Source organism: Heloderma suspectum, chromosome 5 (assembly GCF_057233095.1).
Source record: "Heloderma suspectum isolate Gila_16-S chromosome 5, 16-S_ref, whole genome shotgun sequence".
In the NCBI taxonomy this organism is placed as follows: domain Eukaryota; kingdom Metazoa; phylum Chordata; class Lepidosauria; order Squamata; family Helodermatidae; genus Heloderma; species Heloderma suspectum.
Window position 1 is genome coordinate 131559614 of NC_139462.1, and position 23796 is coordinate 131583409.

General features: G+C 42.9%; 1 protein-coding gene across 2 annotated transcripts in view; it reads right to left on the reverse strand.

Moving 5' to 3' along the window:
• The window catches only part of CSGALNACT1 (chondroitin sulfate N-acetylgalactosaminyltransferase 1), a 58752-nt gene extending 35222 nt beyond the window's left edge, over window positions 1-23530 (reverse strand). The window contains exons 1-2 of one of the 2 annotated variants that reach the window (XM_084857497.1): window positions 23252-23530; window positions 529-1419 (exon numbers count right to left, since the gene is read on the reverse strand). In XM_084857497.1, coding sequence (XP_084713623.1) covers window positions 529-1159 — 631 coding nt within the window. In that variant the 5' untranslated portion in view covers window positions 1160-1419; window positions 23252-23530. Of the gene's footprint in view, window positions 1-528; window positions 1420-1918; window positions 2035-23251 lie in introns of those variants that run through there. The other variant, XM_084857498.1, reaches the window with a different exon arrangement.
• Window positions 23531-23796: the final 266 nt, after the last annotated feature.

A 23796-nucleotide genomic window follows, 5' to 3' on the forward strand; every position in this document is an offset into this window, starting at 1 on the left:
TCTTCTCTGTTTTTCTCTGAATTAGTCATCGTGTTGCATTGTTATAGAGTCTGGGTTCAGGTGATCTGCCCTGAATAGGCATGCTGCTGGCATGTGTAGTTTGAGGATAGGTTTTCTGGTTTCATTTTCACGAAGGGCCATTTCACGCATTATGTATTTTATGTCCTCCACTTAAAAATGTAACGTGTGAATGAAACAAGCACATGGATTACATGGGTATACTGATCGGAGAGATTGACTGCAGCTCCTTGCTGCATGTATACTCAGTAGCAAATCCAGGTCTCTTTCCAGATAGTGTGTACAATGGCCCTCCGTTATGGTTCAATTGCTTTTGAGTCCTAGAACTTTACTGTATTTTGCTACTGAGCTTGCCCAAGGGACACTAGGAAGACAACACTGGGAAGCCTGTCCACGCTTAGCTAATGGTGTTCTGAGGCTTGAAAAGAATTCTGCCATCTTGTCTCAACATGAGACGTTCCCACCAACACCTACCTCACTCATTTATAAGTGACTCCCAAGAATACACACCTTCTATGAAGTCAGAGGAGGAATATGTTCGACGGTTTGTATTGCCCTTGCTCTCTGGACTGTTTAAAGTCTCCACACCCAACTCAACAGCCTCCGCCAACTCGTCCCGCTTGTCCTTGCGCACTGGCTTCTCCTCGGGGTGACGCGTCAGACCCATCTCCAGCTGGTACACTTTCTGCAGGGTGAAGCTCTCAAAGGGCACTGCAGCGTACTCAGTTGGCAGCTTCATACCGGTGTGTATCTCTGCTTTGTCAATCTGGGAGTGCAGGAACTGCAAGAGGGCTTTCTGGGGTTTCTCCAGGTTCCCCCGGTCTATTCCCACACCCAGTGAATCGGTACTGTGGCCTTGCATGCTCTTCAGCTGCTCGCTCCTCTCCTGGAGCTCATCCTTCAGCTCAGCAATCTGCCTCTTCAGACTGTTGATGTAGTCCCAGTGATGCTCCTCCCTTTCCTGTAGGATTGCCTGATACTCCTCTTTTCCTGTTGGGCTGTTGACTCTGGGGAAGGCAAGCTGCTCACTGCCACCTCTTGGAGAGCAGGCCAACATGTAGAGCACAGATACCATACAGCAGAGGACCACCAGCAGAACTACCACCCGAGGAAGCCATGCCACTATCCCTCGCCGAACCATTGTCTGTTAAGCAGCTGGTAGCACCCACATTCCTGCACAGGTCTCAGGTTTCCAGCAACCTTTGTCAGGGCCCAATTCACAAGTGGCAGGCATGAGCCCACCTGGTTTTATGGATGAATGTCCCCTCAACAGGTATGTAATACGTGGAAACTGCACAGAACTGCATGCCTACTTGGCAGTACCAAAAGCCCAATGTCATTAAAAGGATCATTAGCAGGATCCTGTTTCAGTCTTGTTCACTGGCAGCAATAGAGAGTGATCTGAAAGACAAAGCAAAGACGTATTAGATTCATATACTGTGTGAAGTAATTCATCTTCGTACAGAACTCATTACTCCTCATGTCTGACTCATTACAAGATGTGAATCTGCCATCTCTGAGACGGCAGTCTAATCAACTGTACACTAAGGCACAGTGTTTAATAAACATACTTCAAAGGTGCATTTTAGAAAAATATACATTGACTGTCTGGGATTTCTGTCAATATACCTGTCAGGGTTCCCCTTATAATCTGGACCCCTGAACAACTCCCTAAGGATTTCTTGCCTCCTAAAGAGTCCCACCTTCCTTCTTTTACTGTCCCCTTCCCAATAACGTCGCATTTAGGCTGTAGACGTGGGGTGATTGACACTATTGACATGGGTTTTAACCACAACAGTTTACTGGTAAATTAAAGCAAACAACTCACAACTACAATAGAGCTAAGTAATACAAAAGGCTTTAAGAGAAAATAAAAGTTGCAAAACACAAGTTCCTTTACCCTAGATGTACTTAGACTTCTCCAAACTGCTTCTTCCTGCTCCCTCTTCAGGCTCTGCATTTTCCTGACTCTCTTGCTCTCTTTATATACCCTCCTCCCTCAGAACCAAAAGTACTGTTTCAAACCTGAAGAAATAAAACTTAAGTGGGGAAATGAAACCACTCCTCTCAGGGATACCCCCTCCCAATAAAAACTCCAGGCCTCTAGGCCTGACCTTTTCCTTGCCTTTGTAGGCCTCAAATCTTCAAAATACTCTATGGTGTCTACTGTGGCATTCCGAGGATGCTACCATTTTGCTACTCCTTAATTCACATTATGTTAGTTCACATTATTAAATACAGGTTAGGGGGAGATTGTCTGCCCCCTCTACCACCTCTTTAAAAAGCACCCATTGGAAACATAACTTAAGAAGAGCTGTGCTGGATCAAACCAAAGGCCTCTCTAGTCCAGCATTCTGTTTGCACAGTGGCCAGATGTCAACAAGTAAGATATGAGGGCAACAGCCCCCTCCTGCTCATGTTCCCCAGCAACTGAAATTCAAAGGCATTACTGCCTAACTGGAGCTAATATGTAGTCATTGTGACTATCAGCCACTGATGCCTTATCCTCCATGCATTTGTCTAATCTTTTAAAGCTGTCTAGGTTGGTGGCCATCGCTACATCTTGTGGTAACATGTGAGTCTTGCAACTAACCAAAGAGCAGTCAATATAAAGATCGGTGCTTGATTTAATGCTTCTCTTGATGAGTGCCAGTGATTTGGAGCAAAGAAGGACTATGAGAGAGTGAAGACAGCAAAAAAGTGTGATCCAGCATAAGCTTTTTCTTCTGCTCTCTCTACACCTTTCTTCATTCCCTTTCTGAATATAATTCTTTCCCAGGCATGTCTAGCTTTCAGTTATATACAATTTATGATTGTTTGACTTCTTGTCATCACTGCAGTCTTAGAGAATAGGAATGTTTGCACAACATGTCAGCCCACCTTAGGTTGTTTAACCCGTGGTGAGGCTGTGGTGCATGTGGCCACCATGTTGAATATGCAACCCCTGCTTGGGGGTTGTCATGTTGTGTGAACCTGGTGAGTGTGGGTTGTGCAAGGGTTAAACAACCCTTGCATAGCCCGTGGTCTGTTTTAGGGTTGTTTAACTCTTGTATAACCCATGCTGACCAGGTTTGCATGACATGACAACCCCTGAGCGAAGATTGCATATGCAACTGGTGCCTGCAGGAACCATGGCTCATCATGGATTAAATAACTCATGATGATCCGCGGCCTGTCTTCTGAACCTGGTCAATATGAACTTTAAACCTCAAGCTTTTGAGTCATATAGCTAGCCTGCCCAAATCCACTATCCACTGAGTGATTCTGCGTATTCACCCACTGAACTTGGTACTCCAGTGGATCTGTAGTCAATACCACTAATCTGGAATTTCACTATTTACTGTGGACTTTTGGTTTGTGACTGGACTCTACTTGGGGAGTAAGTCTGATCACACTACTATGTACTTCTTGGATCCCAGTTGAAAGCTCGCAGTCCATCAAACCGTGACATCATAAAAAAGGAGCACAATATATTGTATGGGGGGGCAGTTTGTCTCCCATGTCTTATTCCAGTCTGATACTTTTTTTTTTTTAGGGTTTTTCTCAAATTATCCTAGGATTTTTGTAGTAATGAAGCTTTAAAGATAATTCCATTACTTTGGGCAAAACAGTCAATAATTTACATTGATACTTAGATGATATAGCTAGCTTCTTACTGTTCATCCTTTGAGAGGAAACCATAGTTCAGTGGTGGAACACATGCCTTACGTGCAGAAGGCCCTTTGTCAACCCTTGGCAACTCTAGTTACAAGGTTCAGGGAGCAGAAGAGGGGAGAGACCTCTGCCCAAGAACCTAGAGAGTCACTGCCTCAAGGGACCAATGGTCTTACTCAGTCTAATAAGGAAGCTTCTTATGTTCATCCTGTTGATGTTAGTTATGGTATTTTCCATAGATGTTGATGACTAAATATTCTGAGTCATTTTAGCATTATTATATCACTTATATTTACTATATGAAGGCCAGGTATTTACAATAGATTTTAACATTTTATGTTCATCCAAATATCCATTTTTAAGTATCTGTCATTTGTTTTTGTGCCCCTGAGAAAAGCCTATGGTTGAAACACACTGGGCATTTTTCCTAAGATAAACCACTGCTTTTTAGCACCAGCTTGAGGCCTGCCACTCCCTTCGTTCTTCATGTATGAGTGTCAGCAGCTTCACACCTTTCCCTTCTTTACGTATTTGCCAAATGCTGGTACCTTTGGTCTCCCCAGTGCAAAGTGGCTTCTGACACTGAACAAGGTCAGCATGGAGCATGAAATGCAGCTGTGTCTGTACGCTTCATCTTGCACAATTACTCCTTTGACTGCACTGATGCAAGCTGAGCTCCTGTGAAAGGATTAGTTGTGCTAACAGTACAAATTAAAATTACACCTCACCAATTTAGATGAATGCCCCTGTTTATTACTGAAAGCAGCAGCATTCAAGACCTTTGGTTTGAGAGCTCTTCAAACAGCAACTGTGAAATCGTTATCGAGAGCTATACTTTCTTAAATATATAAGCCCTTTATTCAGATCCCCTTCCCTGCTTGTCTGGGTTGGATCTTTTTGCAGGGTATATTCAAGGAACATTCAACAGTTTCAAATACTTGCTCTTCTCATGGTTTTGCATGATCAGTTAAGCTGTAGTAACATCGGGGCTTGCTTCAGTCTGCAACATTCACATTCAAAAGAGTTTATCGGGGGCTGTAAAAAGCTGGAATTGAGGAGAAAAGAATCCTCAGCAAGGGTTGTTGTGAGGGTTAAAAAGAGAGGAGGAGGACTACGTAAGCCACTTTGCATTCCTTGCAAGAAGAAAAAAGGTGGGATACAGATGTAATAATTATAAATAAATAAATAAGTTACCTTGCACATTGCAGTGATTTTAGACAGTCCCAGAGCAAAATGCTGTACTTGATTTCAAATTAAATGGGTCGTGCCATTCTCCTTAACTCTCTTACCCTAAGTGCTATTTATTGTCTAAAGGCATTTCACTGAACTCTTACATAGAGAGAATATAGGATGGACTGTTTATTCCTATCTAGGAGAATCCTGACTTTCCTGCTTGTTTTGCGGGGAGGGGGGGGAATCTAAGGCAAAGGACACAAAAGAGGAAAATACTTGAAATTCTACCTGCTGAGTGTAAATGAAGCGTGGAGAGTTGGGCAGTACAATTACTTATATTTGTATATCTGTGTGGCAGGCAGCTCCCTTTAGCTAAACTGGGAATGGCTGAGGTTGTACCTTGCCGGGAAGAAATCTAACTAACGTTTCCTGTTGAATGCTTATTTTCCTTCACGCTCATTTTATGAGGCCAACCCATACCTCGGTCCTTTGATTATCTCCTAGTTGACTTCTTCAGCCATAACTCACACTTGCACTCGAACTGACAGCATGCACATGTGAATGTGGATAGAGAGACAAGTCCTCAGCCTTGGCAGGGCAATGTAGTAATGGTAGATGGCCTCAGCAAACTGTGCGAGTTCATTCTGGCAGAGAAATTTGTACTATTGGTGCTCATTTCTATATATGTATGAAGCTGGTAAGTGGGAGAAATATGTATTTATCACACGTAACAGCCAGTGCAGTATAATGGCTATACTATTGGACTTAGACCAATATTCAACCCCCTACTCAGTCATCAAGTTCACTGGGTGACCCTGGGCCAGTCACTGTCACTCAACCCTAACTTCTTCATAAACAGTGGTGAGGAAAAATGGGGGGGGCGGGCATAAACATTAAAAATAACATTTATCATAAAATCTTGACAGAAAGTTCACAGTACTTAGTGATTTTGCCTTGCAGAAATTTAAACAAATTTTTTCTACTCCCAAATAATTAAGAATCTCCCCAGCTGTAATGTATTCTGGAAAAAATTGTTCCAGAACAGCAGGCCCTATGTGTGTATATATATGGCACAAACCCATACCCCATAGGTATTCAATCCTATACCTATGTACATGAAAGTAGGGTACATGGAAATCAATAGGGCTTACTTCCAAGTAAATAGTTTAGGACCGAGTTGTTAGTTTTACAGCACCCAGTGATATACTGTAATGTTTAACCCCCACCCCCAAGAGTATAGTGCTCTATTTAGAGTTTACGTATGTAACCTCATCAGCATACATGATGCTTTTACAGAGTGATATTTTAAAAAGATGGGTCTCTGCCCCAAGGACCTTTCAATCTAAAAGCCAACAGTAGGAGAGACAAGAAAAGGAGGGGAGGAAACAGGGGCAGGGCAAATGGAAACAAATGCAAATGTTGCTTTTAGTTTTGTCCAAATAACACATGCTAGCAATCAAAGAGAGAGCAAGAAGTTAAAAACTTACTGGAAAGGTTATTCTGTCTTAATCTGTCTTTGTAGAATTCTTTCGCAAAAGGAATTCTCAGCAGCTTTGCACTTTCTTCTAATGTCCAAAGACAGGGGGAACTCTGTGTGTGTGTTAAGGGACTCTTTGCCTCCTCCCACTGGCCATTACCTCATCCTGCTCTTTTAGGTAACATCCAGGATTAACACCCCTCCCCTGTCCTGTTTTTCTTACAGCATTTCATATTGTGCTTTCTGAATGAAATGACTTTTTCACGGAGCTTGCATGAACCCAGCATGCTAGATTTACATTCAGTATAATGTATCAAGTTTCCTTTCCCAGACATGAGATCACAACTGAAGACTTTTCCAGCACTCTTTAGTATTTTGTGCCGCTGATTTAATTCACTTTCCATTAAGGAGATTGGGCTGTAACTTTATCAAGGCTTCATTGTCTGTTGCATAAGACAAAATTGTTCTGAGACTGGAAGCATTTGGTGGGCTGATTCTGCTACAATGTTTATTGCAGAAAACCAAGGAGATGCTTGAAAGTCTTCTGTTTTTTTTATTATGGTATTTTGTGGGCGGGGGGAGGGGAGGTAGCTTTATGCAAAGACTGGTTTTCACACTATATTTCTTTCACTGGAAAAACAACAACAGAAAATGAGGAAACAAAATCTAATTTCAAATCTTAAAGATCCCACTATGTATTAAGTATGAGAGAGAAATTTGGTTGAATTCGAATATGAATCAACCTAATTCACACTTCCTGAACTAATATGCAAACACAGTTATTCTTCAGTTTTAACAATTTTCTGAATTTTGCAATGCAGTTCTCTGAGAATAAATAAATGTATAAAAATGTTTACTCTGGGGAAAATTGCATACAAAAATGTGTCATGGAAAACAGGAAACATTGCTTGCAAATATTAATATATTAGGGAAAATTGCATACAAAAAGGCATATATTATTGAAAATAGCATAAAAGTCATACGCTAGAAAAAATGTTTGTAAAAATGCATATATTAGGGAAAATTACATACAAAAATGCCTATATATTTTTGTGCTGATTTAAAAAAAAAAAAACCTTTGCAAACTGATGCAGAAACAGGCCAGGGAAAACTTTTGCTTAAAAAAATACAAATGGTATAAAAAGTAAAACAGATTTGTCCATCATACTATGATTTGTTAATTAGCACTTGGGCTAAGAAATGCAGTAATAGATTTATACGGTAGCTTGCAAAGTGTTTGCCATTTTTAATATGGTGTAAAAGGATGGCTCATGTATTGCAGGGGCCCTTAGCAGCCGTGAATGGGATGAAGGCAGGCTTTGTCCCCCAGTTCTTCCTTATTATATTGCAGCTTGTTTATTCTTGCATCATCTCTTCTTCTTTATAATTCCCCCCCACCTCTAACCCGGGATCTATTTGTTGGTCATGCTAGATTGTGACAAAGAGATGAAATCCAGGAAATGGTGTGCATAGATATGACATGATATATAAATTGCAACATGCCACTATATTTATAAAGTGCTTGGCCTCACTTTGCAACATCTACATGTATAAGATGAAGGCCAAAATCCTGCCTTGTTGGATGTGGTCATCTTGCTGGACATGAATGTCTAAAAGTAATATTAGACAAAAACCACAAGACTCCTGTGGAACCTTAAAGACTAATAATTTTATTGCTATATGAGTTTTCATAGACAACAGTCTACTTCAGGGCTTAAACCCCAACAGAGTGCTAAAAAATAAAATAAATTCTGCCACTCAGTTTTCAAATTTTCCTCTAATTTAAAATCTCCTGTTACTATTTTATTTTACCATTTTAAATTCTAAGGCACTTTCTTTTGCGAAAGTAGACATCTTCAAAATATATCATGCTCCTTGTCCTGATAAATATTTCTATGTGCTTGAGGCCTTTGGGATAAGGCAGGCTGCCAAAGGTGAAAGTAAATATACTTGGTATGGGAGCGTGGCAGCTAAGATCCCATTTCTCAAACATTCTGCACCAGAATGGCCTAGTACAGCCTTTTTGTGTATTAGAGTCGACAGGTCTCAAGGTCTGACCTGAAGTTTCAGGGTTTTAGTAGCTGCAGTCTTGGGGACTCTGGGAGAAGGAGTCAAATCTCCGGGGAAAGGGGGGGTTCAGAATCAAAGGGGTTGGTCTGGATGATCTTCTTGAGGTTACTTCCAACATTGTAATTTGGTGATTGCAACAAGGAAAGGGTTAACTGATTAAAGTTGGTCAGACCAGCTGGCCTGGTCCAATTATTGTTAAGCAAAAGTCTGAATAGGATTCCACTCTTCCCCCTCCCTTAAGCAATGTGCTAATTCAGCCTGTGTAAATGTGAGCAGATAGACAGAGACAGAGCTGGGATAGACCTCTGGAAGCATCTTTAGGGTGTAAACCCCGACCCCCCCTCTATTGGGAAAGCAGTATCTGTTGGAGTGTTAATGATGTGAACCCCCATTTTAACCTGTATATGTGTGTAAATAAACCGTATATCACAAAAATGCCATAAATCTTCAGTACCTTATTCCAAGGAAACCAAAACTCTGGGGATATACTTACACCCGTGGAGTTCCTGCTGCTTGAAGAATTTGGGGTGTGAGGGCATTACTCTGGACTCTGAAGCAGGGTTGTGTTTTCTGGGAAAGGATTTGCAAATTGGTGTGCCTGAGTTAGCATTGAGGGAGTAACTGCAACACTCCTGGAGCGGGCAAAGTTGATGATAGAAGAGCAAATGGAGCAGCAAAGCCAGATGCTTGGATAGCATCTCAGAGACAGTCTTGAAGCAAAACTGGAAGCCTCGCAGTAGCAATGGCAGCAGATTATTGAGGACGTCAAAGCATGCCTGAAGGATAGTCTGGAGGCCACCTACCTGCAGCTGATGTAGACCTGGGGTGGGGGGGGAGGTGAGCCCTTGCCTGCCTGATCCACCCCTGTAAGAGCTAATGCTGACCCAGAAGCCCAGGTTATTTTCTCTGCTCTCCCCCCCCCCCCGCCCCGCTGTCCCATTTGTCCATCAGGCTCCATTTTACCTCAGGATCTGACCTTCAGGAGACCTGGCAACCCACTCACGAACAGCATGTTAGTATTTCATAATGTTTCCTGGCAGACGTACAAAACATCTAATGCCTTTTTGATGCCAGATTCCAGTGATCTGGATGCTAGAAGATTTATGGGAAGCTAAATAATATGAACAGCTATGATGTACTCGAGGGGAAGAAATGGAAGCAGTGACAAATTTTATTTTCTTGGGCTCCAAGATCATCGCAGACGGTGACTGTAGCCATGAAATTAATAGATGCTTGCTCTTTGGGAGGAAAGCTATGGCAAACCTAGACAGCATAGTAAGAAGCAGAGACATCACCTTGCCGACAAAGATTCGTATAATCAAAGCTATGGTTTTCCCAGTAGCAACATATGGCTGTGAGAGCTGGACTATAAGGAAGGCTGAGCGCTGAAGAACTGATGTTTTCGAACTGTGGTGCTGGAGAAGACTCTTACGAGTCCCTTGGACTGCAAGGAGGTCAAATCAGTCCATCCTAAAAGAAATCAACCCTGAGTGCTCATTGGAAGGACAGATACTGAAGCTGAAGCTCAAATATTTTGGCCACCTAACGCGAAGAGAAAACTCACTGGAAAAGACCCTGAAGCTGGGAAAGACTGAAGGCAAAAGGAGAAGGGGACGGCAGAGGATGAGATGGCTAGATAGCATCACTGATGCAATGAATATGAACTTGAGCACGCTCCGGGAGAGAGCGCAGGACAGGAAGGCCTGGTGTGCTATGGTCCGTGGGGTCACGAAGAGTCAGACTCAACGTAACGACTGAACAACAACAACGATGTCCTCTGGAATTTCAGTAACCTTTCTGTGCATTGATGACTGGACTCCATGACAAGCAAATGCCAAAATCCACAGTTGGGCAATACCTTAGGACCAACCCAGATTCCAGAAAACTGTGCAAGCTTTCAAGTTCTCCAGGACTCTTACTCAAACTAGGTCATGCAGAAACAAGGGATGGGGAAAAAATACCAGTTTAACAAGCATCTAATTGCCTGAAGCCAATCTGATCAAGATGTTTATTTTCCAGTCATATTCTGGTAAATATTCATGGCTGCCCTTAGAAACAGATGCTATCTTTAAAACAAGTAATGACTGCAATAATAGGAACAAGATAAGAGTGGAGACTTTCTCAATCTAACTACAGCAGACACTTCTACATGAAAGAGCTGTCACAGCTTATGCAGTAAAACATGGGACTGACCAATGGACTCACTGGAGAAACCAGTGAGGAGTATTCCCATGGGATACCCATGGCTAAGACTGAATATGTTACACCGAGTGGAAAACCTGAGGGCTAAAATGGCATTTGCATACTGGGATATCAACATACACGACTTAACGACTGAACAGCAATATCAACATGCAACAATGCCTTATTGCAGCCTTCCCTCCAGGTGTGTTGGACTACAACTCCCAGCACACCAGCCAGCATGCTGGGAGAGATGATGGGGGTTGTAGTCCAACACATCTGAAGGGCAACAGGGTGGGGAAGGCTACTTTACTGGGTGCATTTCATGGAAGTTTAGAGGATTACATTATGCATGGCCAAATGCCAAGGTGGATAAAAGTATTTTTTTTTTTTTTAAATCAGAGGGCTGGATTCTGACTGCTAGTTGCACTTACAGTACAATGTTATAGTCACTTAACTGGGAGTAAGTTCCATTGAGCACAATGGGGCTGATGTCTGGGTTGGCATGTATAGTCTTACACTATTATTTCCCACTGAAACCAACGGGACCTAACAGACATGACAAACCTTTCACACTGAATTCAATAGGACCTAAGTGTCATTAACTTGGTCTGGATCTAGCCAGAATGTTTAATCTTTAAACTGTTTTTTAATGTTTAGATAGAGTAGTTTCTCTTTTTTTTAAATAGCCTAATTAAAACTATATCTCAATATAAGAACATTAACCCTACATCTATTATCTTTTAAAACAGAGGGTGCTTCCAGATGGGCTGCTCCTAGCACTGCTGATCAAAACACATTGTGTAGCTATTCCATCTTTTCCCCTTTATCTGATCTTTTGTGTCAAGAAAAAAGACGAAACAGTGGGAGAACATGGAATGGTTACAAGTGAAAGATGGCAATGTCTGGACCCCCCACTCCCCAATTCTGTGAATGAGGCAGGGTAATTGCATGTTAAATGAATGATCTGGAAGCACCCCAGATCGATGTTCCTCTATGTAAATAAAGAACCACAGGAAAAATATTTTTCAGGTCAAGCATTATAAATATGTCACAATAGGCACATATAGGACTTATATCTAGTATTATGAGCTTGAATACTGGGGGCCAGAGACAGGTAAGTCATCACAAGCACTGGGAAACGTCTCTGTAGATGCCACCCTGTAATACCACTAGGATAGCCTTCTCCAACCAGTAGTTAGAAGAGGGATAGAAAAATACTCTGAGTGAATGACTGGCTACGAAGGTGGTGCCGATGCGAGATATTTGGATTCTGGGATCATGGGCTATACTTCCTGGAAGATGGACTGTTGGCAAGGGATGGGTTGTACCTCACAAAGGCTGGGAAGAATGGGTTTGGCCACAGCATGAAGAACTTCATCAGGAGGGCTTTAAACTGAACCCTAAGGAGGAAGGAAACATAGAGTTTGGGGTAACAATGGTCGAAGGCTCATGCACCACAACGGAGAGAACAGCTCTAATAGCATCCAATAATAGTCGTCAGAAACATGTAGGAAGAAAGCTAAACTATGAAGCACATGGTCTTCAATGTCTATCTACTAATGCCCAGAGTACAGGAAACAAACAGCATGAACTTGAACTCTTAATCCAGGAGGGAAATTATGACTTGATAGGTGTAACTGAAACTTGGTGGGATGACTCCCATGACTGGAATACAGCAATTGAAGGATATAACTTGTTCAAAAAGAACAGGAGGAACAGAAAGGGAGGTGTCACGTTCCCTTGCCCCCCCTTCCTCATGCACACACACAAGAAGAGAGGCTTCAGTCTCACACCTTTAATTCACTATCAACTAGGGGTGTATGAAACCCCGCTTACCTGGCTCCGCCGGGTTCTGCTGAGGGGGGGAGGTGCTCCGCTCCGCGGGGATTCCACGGAGCCACCAGCCGGCTCCGCCAGCAGCCAGACATCCGGCCGCTCGCTCGCAGGGATGCAAGTGGCGGCGGCTGTAGCCGCCGCCGTTTGCGTCCCTGTATTCAGCCGTGATAGGCTACGTAAAGACTTACGTAGCCTATCACATCTGGGTTAAAAAAAACACAAACAAACACGTACACAAATAGTGGCTATGGCCGCCGCCATTTGCATGCCTTATTTTTGGCCGTCTTAGTCTACGTAAATATTTACGTAAACTAAGACGGCGAAAATAAGGGGGAACGCAAATAGCGTAGCGGACGCTATTTGCATTCCCCTTTATTTTCACCATCTTAGTCTACGTAAATATTTATGTAGACTAAGACGGCCAAAAATAAGGAACGCAAATGGCAGCGGCCATAGCCGCTGCCATTTGCATATGTTTTTTTTTAACCCAGACGTGATAGGCTACGTAAGTCTTTAAGTAGCCTATCACGAATGGGGGGGGGGGAACAGACTGGAAATGGCAGTAGCAGCCATTTGGAAGACCAGCTGCCGCCGAAGCCACCGCTGGAGCTGCCGCCGTCCGGAACATCCGCCCCAGGTAAGTCTCGTCCCGGGGGGGATCCCCAGGGTGCGGGGGGTGGCAGACCGTTCCGCCACGGAGTTCGGGGGGCTGAATGCACTGGCATTCGGCCTCACCGAGAACTGTGATGGAATTCTCTGACATCCCTACTATCAACAGGTTCATTACAGATGCAAATCCCCAAAGATTCTCAGGCTACAAAGGAATAGCAGCAGGGAATCCAAATGGGAGCTACGATGTTGCCAGCAGTTTGAACAGGGACTTGCTGGCTAGAATAACTTAGGGAGGGAAGCCCCTCCCTTCCCGTGATGCTTCCCTACGTCGACCCTCACGCATCACCAACCGGGTCAGCTGTCTGAGCTCTGCCTCTAACTTTTCCCACTTTGCTCTGCGCCGCAGTCTAGCATCCCTCGGGTCATGCCCTGCACTGTCGTCCTCCTGGATTCTCACAGAGGAGTGGGAGCTTCAGGCCCAGCCATCTGGGTGTTAGCATCCCGAGAAGCATGCCTATCCATATCTGAACTCGCTCGGGAAGATGCCTCCCCTGGTTCTGGCTGTTCCCCTTCTAAATCTGAACTGCCAATTATCTCCATACGCTCAGAATCAATCCTGACAGGAGGTGGAGTTGCACTATATGTTAAAAATACATATCTCCGCACAGAAATACAGGAGGATGAGCTTGGTAGCCCCATCGAGAGCATCTGGGTTAAAATAAATGGAGCAAAGAATAAAAGGAACATGGTGGTCGGAGTCTACTACCCAATCAAGCAGAAGACGTTGAAATTTTTGAATAGCAAATTGCCAAGGTTTCAAGGAAGCATGATGTAGTAGTAATGGGGGACTTCAATTTCCCCGATATTTGTTGAGAGACAAATTCTGCAAAACATGGCCCCTCCAAGAGATTCCGGACTTGTGTTGCTGATAATTTCCTCCTACAGAAAGTAGAGAAATGAACTAGAGGACTGGCTATCCTTGACTTGATCCTAACCAACAGAGATAACTTAGTGGATAAAGTAGCAGTTACAGGAACTCTGGGGGAAAGTGACCATGTTATACTTGAGTTCTTGGTTCTAAAGGAAGCAAAAGCCGAGTGTAGCCAAACATGTACCCTGGATTTTAGGAAAGCCAATTTTAATAAACTCAGAACAATGATCAGTAAGGTCCCATGGCAAGCGACTCTAAAGAGAAAAGGAGTCCAAGATGGGTGGGAGTTTTAAAAAAATTCTAAAGGCACAATTACAAACAATTCCAACAAGAAAAAACATTGGAAGACAACGAAAAAAACCAATGTGGCTTCACAAAAAGCTTAGAGATGACCTGAAAACAAAAAAGCACACATATAGGAAGTGGAAGGAAGGACAAGCTACAAAGGAAGAGTACAGGCAGGTAGCACAGAATTGCAGGGATGGCGTCAGGAAGGCTAAAGCTGAGAACGAGCCGAGGTTAGCGAGGGATGCTAAAAGCAACAAAAAGGCTTTCTTCAGATATGTGGATAGTAGACAGAGGAAAGAAATGGTGGTTCAACTATTAAATAAAGATGGCAAAATGATAACAGATGACAAGGAAAAGGCAGAAGTGCTCAATTCCTACTTTGGCTCAGTCTTCTCCCAAAAGAGGGTCTATGAGCCCCCTGGCAAAGGCGAAGTATAGGCTGAAGGGGCAGGACTGCAGCTTGAGATTGATACACAAATGGTGAAGGAACACCTAATTTCTTTGAATGAGTTCAAATCTCCAGGGTCAGATGAACTGCATCCTAGAGTAATAAAGAAACTAGCAGAAGAGCTCTCAGAATCACTGTCTATTATGTTTGAGAAATCATGGATGACAGGTGAAGTGCCAGATGATTGGAGGAGGGTGAATGTTGTCCCTATCTTCAAAAAGGAGGAACCTGGGGACTGCAGACCAGTCAGTCTGACATCAATCCCTGGGAACATTCTGGGGTAGATTATAAAGCAATCCATCTGTAAGCACCTTGAAAACAATGCAGTGATTACTAGAAGCCAACATGGATTTGTCAAGAACAAATCCTGCCAGACGAATCTGATCTCATTTTTTAATCAGGTAACCTCCCTTGTGGGAATGCTGTGGGCATAATATACCTCGACTTCAGCAAAGCTTTCGACAAAGTGCCCCATGATATCCTGATTAGCAAACTAGCTCAAAGTGGGCTAGATGAAACAGCGATCAGGTGGATCCACAGTTGGCTACAGAATCGGACTCAAAGAGTGCTTATCAATGGGATCTTCTCAAACTGGGGAGAGGTAATGAGTGGGGTACTGCAGGGCTCAGTCCTGGGCCCAGTGCTCTTCAACATTTGTATTAATAACTTGGAGGAGGAGGTGCGGGGAATGCTGATCAGATTTGCAGATGACACAAAATTGGGCAGGATAGCTAATACCTTGGAAGACAGAAACAAAATTCAAAGTGATCTTGATAGGCTGGAGCGCTGGGCAGAAAACAGCAGAATGAAATTTAATAGGGATAAATGCCAAGTTCTGCACCTAGGAAAAAGAAACCAAATGCACAGTTACAAGATGGGGGATACGTGGCTCAACAACACTACAAGCGAGAAGGATCTTGGAATTGTTGTTGATCACAAGCTGAATATGAGCCAACAATGTGATGTGGCTGCAAAAAAGGCCAATGCTATTTTGGGCTGCATTAATATAAGTACAGCTTCCAAATCCCGGGAAGTACTAGTTCCCCTCTACTCAGCACTGGTTCAGCCTCACCTTGAGTACTGTGTCCAGTTCTGGGCGCCACACTTTAAGAAGGATGCAGACAAACTGGAGAGGGTTCAGAGGAGGGCAACAAAGATGATCAGGGTACTCGAAACAAAGCCCTATGAGGGGAGACTGAAAGAACTGGGCATGTTTAGCCTTGAGAAGAGAAGATTGAAGGGAGGTATGATAGCGCTCTTCAAATACTTGAAAGGTTGTCACAGAGAGGAAGGCCAGGATCTCTTCTTTATCCTCCCAGAGTGCAGGACACGGAATAATGGGCTCAAGTTACAGGAAGCCAGCTTCCGGATGAACATCAGGAAAAACATCCTGACTGTTAGAGCAATACGACAATGGAACCAATGACCTAGGGAGGTAGTGGGCTCTCCCACACTGGAGGCATTCAATCAAGACGAGGCTGGACAGCCATCTGTCAGGGATGTTCTGACTTAGATTCCTGCAATGAGCAGGGGGTTGGACTCGATGGTCTTATAGGCCCTTTTGAATCCTACTATTGTATGATGCCCTGATTGTATGAACCTAAAGAAAATATATAAAATATACCCTCTGTAGTTGCTTCCACATAGCTGTTTGTACTGGAATCGCCATCCTTTATCGTTACAGAGGGGCTTGGATGTGCTGGCTCTCTGGACACATGTATTGTGCGCTAAGCAGTTAAGTGACATTACCCGGACATCTTGCAGGCTCAACAATCCATTTTGGTTCCAGAAGCAGCAGCATGGAAAGCTGGCAGGAATGTCAATAAGGCTCTGGACAGATGCAGTGAGGCAGGAGCCACAGTGTGTATGTGCTTCATCCCTTTTATTAGATTATTATTTAGTTACTCCCTGTAACTATGGAAACATGTAAATACCTGCCTGATTGCCATGCCACCACCCAGCTGACAAACGCATGAGGGTACCTTTGAATTGTTTAATTGAGAGCCTTGGTGGGAAATCTGGCCCATTTCTGAAGCATTCCTCATGCATGTAGATCTCACCTCTAAGAATAACTGGGGCTCCAACTGCCTTCTGATATTGTTCTTCATGATTCTTTCCTAGCATGATTCCTCCCTCCCTCCCTGTTGGTGCCTATCCCACACTTCCAGGGGCGCTTTCCTATTTGTTGCGTCATTTGCCCAGAAATATCTGTTCGCCTTATATCCACAGAAAAAGTTTACCCCCCGGTAAAGTGTCCATTGAGTCCAAAGCCAGGTTCCACGCATAGTGCAGCACAACCTGTTAGCTCCCTGCACCCATTTTATGCCTTGCAGGGAACTGTGACCTATGCCTGAGTTATTGGTTTGGAGTCCAGGGGTGATGGTGGTCCTGCCCTGAACCTACAGCATTGAGAAGTAGCTACTGAAAGTCTCGAGCTGAGCATAACCATTTTAAGAAAATAAAAACATAAGAGCTGTGCTGGATCAGACCAAGAGTCCATCTAATCCATCCAGCATTCTGTTCACACAGTGGCCAACCAGCTGCCCATGGGAAACCTACAAGCCAGAAATGAATGCAACAGCACCCTCCCGCCTATGTTCCCCAGCAACTGGAGTACATAGGCATACTGCTTCTGATACTGGAGGTAGCATATAGCCATCAGGACTAGTAGCCATAGAGATAGACTTATCCTCCATGAATTTGTCCAATCAATTTTAAATCTCCAATTTTAAATTTTACTAGGAATTATGGGAGAATCTCCTGTACCAAGGCCAAATTCTATTTTAAAATCAAATCGTGGTGGCCTCCATTCATTCTTCCCTTCTTCCCCCTTCCAAAAGGCCTTTATTTTGGGTGCTTATAGAATGATGTTGTCCGGCCCATTATCTAGAAGTTGGATTGAGGCTCTTGCCACATTTTAAAATGTGGAATTGAAGCTGAGGGCAGTCTGTCCCCAGAGCATTTGTCTAAATATCTTCAGCCAACTAAGAAGTGAAGTTTTTTGAGGTTCCCTCATTCTGAAGTCAGGTAAATAAGCTGCTTATGTTCTTATTTGTTGTGTGCTTGTCATTCCCTTACTTGGTTGTTTAAGGGTTCTTTAGATGATGTCATGACCCCCAGTTTTACTTCTGTTTTTAAACAGCACTTTCAGTGAGTTTTTTTAGAGCAAGGAAAATGTGGCATTATTTGTGAAAGCAAAAGAAAACACTTTTTCTACTTGTGTAACAGTGCCATTCTGCTATACCACAGTGACATCTAGAAGTTATGTGAGCTTTTCTACATGAGGCTGTTAATCTTCTGTATCTACTTTCAGTTTTGTCACAGAATTGAGATCCGCGCTCTAACCAAAGAACTTTCTTTTCCTGCTTTTCTGCTACATAACCTCCAGGTGGCACTGTGCTATAGTGGAATAATGCAATTACAGAAGTAGGGGAAAATTATTTTGCTTTCACAAATAATACTCCATTTCCCCTGCTCTAACTCCCCCACCCCAAGTGCTCTTTAAAAACAGAAGTGAAACTGGAGGGTCAAGATGTCATCTAAAGAATCCGTAAATAACCATGAATAAGGAATGACGAGCACACAATAAATGCCTTGTGTAGAAAAGCTCTGTAGTGGAAAAGCAGGAAAGAAAACACTCTTTGCGTAGTGAATGGATTTCAGTTCTGTGATGAAACCAAAAGCAGATACAGTGGATTAACAGTCTCGTGTAGAAAAGTTCTATGTCTTCTCCTTTCCTCCTAAATCTATCCATTTCCATGCCCAAGGACCACCATTGTTACCAGCATCCAAGTACTCTTGGTTGCATAGCCTCCCAATCCCCTGCCTTGCCATTTCCATACTGTCGCCTCCCACTTCTTATTTCACACACACTAACTTCCCCAATCTCTGTCTTTCTCCATCATTATATTAGGCCTATCAAAACTAGTATACTGGTCCATCTGTTAAGAGGTTGGTATACTCAGTAAGATTTTTTTGTTTTCTTTGTAGTACATGTGCATTGTGTGTTAAGAACAAAATCTGTAAAAATAAGCCTACTGTTTGGACTTTCATGAGTGTTTGAGCTAATTTCCCCTTTTTAGAAGTGCACAGTGCATAAATCTGCAGAGTGCATACCATCTCTCTGGTAAGCGTCCCAGTAGACCTTTGTTAATCGTTACAAGTGTACTCATGCGAGTTCATGTGTCCATGTTAACAAGGATGCATGGCAACATTATTCACTTCCTTTTTTTTTTTTTTTAGTATGGTATGTTTTCCCCTGTATGCTTTCCCCTTATAGCAGCTTTGGATGGAGGGTCTATTTGCAATGGGGAGCTGGTGTTGAGAGGGAAAGCGTTAACTCCTCCTCTCCCTCAGTTACTTTTAGGACAATAAAAATATGTCAGGAGATATTATTATGCACCTCTCACATCACAAGTAATTTAGCCCTAAGTAAGGTAAGAAGAGCTGTGCTGGATCAGACCAAAGGGCCACCTTGTTCAGCATTCTATTCCTATAGTAGCCAACCAGATGGCTATGGGAAACCTACAAGCAGGACATGAATGCAATGGTACTTCCTCACTCCAAGGGTTCCTATTTTCCAGGACCAGCCCCTATTTTCTGGTAAGTATCCCTGCTCAATAATTGTGTCTATTTTGTCTCTATTTTGCTTTTTGAGAGATGGTGGTGCTACTCTTTTTAAAAAATTCTATTATGCATTATACGTGCACAGGACTGGCCGTAAGGTATGATACACGTTAGATGAAGGGAAGAGGTAACAAAGTTGTGGCAAAGGAAATATTTGATCCTAGGTAAAATGGGGGAAAAGTGGAGATGGGGTTTAAGACATCCTTGAAAAATATGACATATATTATGGACAGCACTCTACATATCATAATACTCACTGGCTTCAGAAGCCAGTGAGGATCATACAGTAAGACAAAAAGAGTCTTCAGCAATGTGTAATGAGGGGTGGGATTTTAAGTATTGATCTTTAATGTGAGAACTGGGTTATTTAAAGTATGTAAGTGTGTCCCTGATTTCATTGGTGAAACATGTGAAGTGTGCAGATCCTGGGAAGACGGCCAACCCAAAGAAACACTATTACAGCATGACATTCCAGAGAGACCTTGGGCAAAAGTAGGTGTGGATTTGTTTAGCTCGGCAGTCAAGGAAGACATCATAATTGTAAATTGCTTTCAAATTTTGGAGAGTAAGACTACGTATCAGATATCTCTGTTGGAACAGTCATACGCAAGATAAAAGCACACTTTGCATGATATGGAATACCAGACACCTTGTGTTCAGATAATGACCCCCAGTTTGTTGCAGCAGAATTTCAGAAATACAGCAAGGACTGGGATTTTGAACACATCACTTCATCACCTGGGTATTCTCAAAGTAATGGCAAAGCAGAATCCGTGGTAAAAACAGCTAAGGAACCTTTGAGAAAAGCAAAAAGAAGCAGGGCTAGACCCATATCTAGCACTTCTAGATTATTGGAACACTCCATCCCAAGGCCTAAATTCAAATCTAGCACAGAAGTTAATGAGTCAAACAACAAAGACACTTTTACCAACAAGTGGGAGGCTATTAGAGCCAGGGGTTACAGGAGCATCCTTTGGTGAACTGAGGAGACAGCAGCAACAGAGACAGGCCCTGTATTACAACCGATTGGCAAGAGATCTTCCAGGCCTAGAGCCAAGCGACACAGTGAGAGTCCAGACTCTAACAAAACAGGACAGAGACTGGCACAAGGCAACTGTAATTCAACATGAACCATGATCATGTAGGGTAAAGATGGACAGTGGATGAATACAGAGACATAACAGAAGATATTTCAGGAAAACAACAGAAGAATCCGGTGAGGCTATAAATTCAAATGAGGGACAAGCATGAAACCAGCAGAGGGTCCTGCAGGATGGGAATTCTTGCTATGTGCTGACCATGGCAGAGACACACCTGAGGAGAGCCCAGGGGTGAAGGACACACCCTGAGTCTAGAGGGGAGCAGAATAAAGGATGGCAGCTGAAGGATGTCATCACTGAACCCAGACACACTCAATGTTGGCAGGTTATTAAAAGACCTCCACACCTTGAAAGGCTACTTGTAAAGTATTTTCTTTCTCAAAAGGGAAGGGATGTAACAATATGAAAGAACTGCTGGATTTGGGCTTTCTTCACATGGAGCTTTTATCCTGCTATTGAGACGGCTCTCTCGCAGAAGAGAGTTTGCGGGCTCTTTAGATGATGCTGTGACCCTCCAGGGTGTCTCCTGCACTAAAAGCCCTTTGTTCCGTTTTGAAATAGATTGCAGATAATTAGCTATCAAATTACCCTGTTGTTTTCCATTTGAGTTCCCTCCCTGAAAAAAGGAAAAGTGGCAAGAAGAGGAGTGAGATCAATGAAAGATATGGAAGACTCAGATATGGGGAAGAAGGAAGGGGGAAAGGAAGTGTATGAAAAAGGGAGTCGTGAAGCAGAAAGCCCCATTTTAAATGCAGGATTTTAGGCTGGTGTAGCAGTCCTCTTGGCCTGAATGGGGATTTGGATTTGGCCTGAATGCTTCCTGGGAGGAGCCAGGAAGTAGTTGAGGGAAACACCCATTGCTTCTGGCCTGAGAAGAGGGAGGCCACAGCCAGAGAGAGCTCTGTAGAGGGGTCTTAATTTAAATAAAACTTGAGGTTTGTTTATAAAGCAAAGTCTGCTTGGTTCTGTGGAGTGGAGTCCATGAACAGTCCTGATCCAGATTAGTGCCTCACATGCTTACTTTAGAGTAAGTAAGAAAGAGAGGGTCAGCTGCACCCTATGTATTTAACTTATCATGTAAGTTGACCTTTAGGTTGCAATCCTATACACACTTTTCTGGGAGTAAGATCCATTTAACTCATTGGGACTTGCTTGAGAGTAAACATGCATAGAATTGCACTGTTAATTCTAAACAGATTCTTTAATGATTCAGATACATATGAGGCCTCAAAATATATTTTTGCCTACAGCCCTCATAAGTTTTAGTTATATGCTGACCTTACCTAGCTTCATTTCACTTGTACCAGACACTGTAATGAAGTGAACACAAACAATATTTTGTTCTTCAAACACTGAGGACTAACAGGGTTATCTTAGAATTTATTGCTATCAAGAAGTCATGTATCTAGAACAAATGATGATAGCTGGAATGTGTATGATGATTTCTAGATTCACACCAGTGTTTTCAGGGCCTAGTTTTCTTACATTGTGAAAGGTATGTGTATTATATTTGCAAATCTCTTCTCAACTCCTCAACTATTAACTATGCAAATTTAATAAGAAATCCATACAATTTGTTTTGAAACAAATTAAGCTCACACTCTGCTGGAAAATTCCCACAAGTCAAAGTGCCTAATGTTACTCTTGCACATTTTCTTTGATATCTTAACTTTGCTAGCCCATACACAAAGCCCTTTGCCATTTCCATGCTGAAGAGGGAACCCAAAAAAGGAGATCTGACCTCAGGTGGGTGGGGCATGATTAACTTTGCAACAAATTTTCAAAATCCTCTGAGCAATGTCACATCATGTTAGTGTTGTAATCAATAAATATCTGGAGTTTTAATCACCAATCCTTAAGGTCCGCTGCCTGGAGGAACCACTGCCTGCAGAGCCCAGCCAGTTGCTCTCCTGCCATGGCATTTGCTACAGTAACAGAGTGGCTGGTGGGGCTCTCTGGAACAGCCGCCTGCTCTCTGTTTTCCTCATTGCACAACTTCACCTTTGCTGCCACCACATTGGCTCTACGGAGAGCTGTGCAGCTGGATGAAGCAGCTGTGGGGCTCTTGCAAAAGCTCGCCTGAACCCTGCAGACAGAAGAGCCAACCAACGCAGCGATGGCAGCAAGGAGAAGCGGGTGCATGATGTGGTGGCAATGGGAAGGGATGCAATGCAGTGGCATCACGCATTCTCTCCAGACTCAGGTGGCAAAAGACTTGGGCCGGGGCTGGCAATCTTAAAGTCATTCACTATTGAACACAGTGGGACTTCCAGTAAGCATGTATAGGATTTTGGTGTATCTTAAATTGATATGCAGGATTTTTAAAATATTCTGTTGATTTCATTGGATTGTAGACATTACAGCTCACAACATGGTAAATGTGGCCAGTTGTAAAAGCAGTATATCCTTTTCAAGGTTTACTTTCTAATATGGGAGAAGAGAACAAGGAAGGTTCCTCTATTATAGCTTGGAAAATGTAATATGGGTTACAGCCAATGTTAGTCCTACTTAGAGTAGACTGATTGAAATGAATGGGACTTAAGTTAGACTACCATTGGATACAACCCTATGTTTTTAGTCTACTTTTCCATTAAAAAGTATAATGTTGTTTTTATCAACTTAAGGAATCTCCAAAGTAAATCATTTTAAATAAATGTCTGCTGTACTCCTTATGAAGTAGTCTTATTAAAAACATGTGTGTGTGTTTGTGTGTGTGTGCACACAGACATGTACACACACACTCGCACAAGCTGCAAGGGAATGATTAGACAAATAAGGAATTCAAAAGTATACATCTTCAAAAATTGACTATTCTAAAATTCTTTGGTACTTACAAAATTGTAAGCAAGTATCACGCTGCATTCATCCGTGCTGGGTCATGCTGTTTTCCATGAGGCACATGATGTAGCTTTGTTCCAGACTTTTTCAAAACAAGGATAATTTATTATCTTGCATAAGACACTCTGGCTGGCGATCACTGAAAGCGTTTGTTTTTTAAAATCCACACTAAGGCAACTTCTGACTGGCTCTAATGCCTGAGCGTTTGCCACTGGCTTGCAAACCATGCTACTTGCTAAAGCAGCACTTGACTGTCAAATGGATCTGGTCAGGTCAGGAGCTCAGCTACGGAGCAGCAATGAGAGCCTTGTGTTCACTTCCAGTTTCCTGAGAGAAAACAGGAAGGGGGTAAAACAGCTTCATGGAATGAACTGGTCAAGAAGGATACCCTCACATAAACTTGCCTCTGATGGGAGGGTGGAGGGAAGAATCCACAAGCTTCAAATTGTCCAGGAAGGTTTAAGAGGAAGTGAGGGAGGGGGGAGTTGAGGGGAAGCAATTTTCTGTTGCGTCAAAGAATCCAGTGTGCAATGAGAACAGG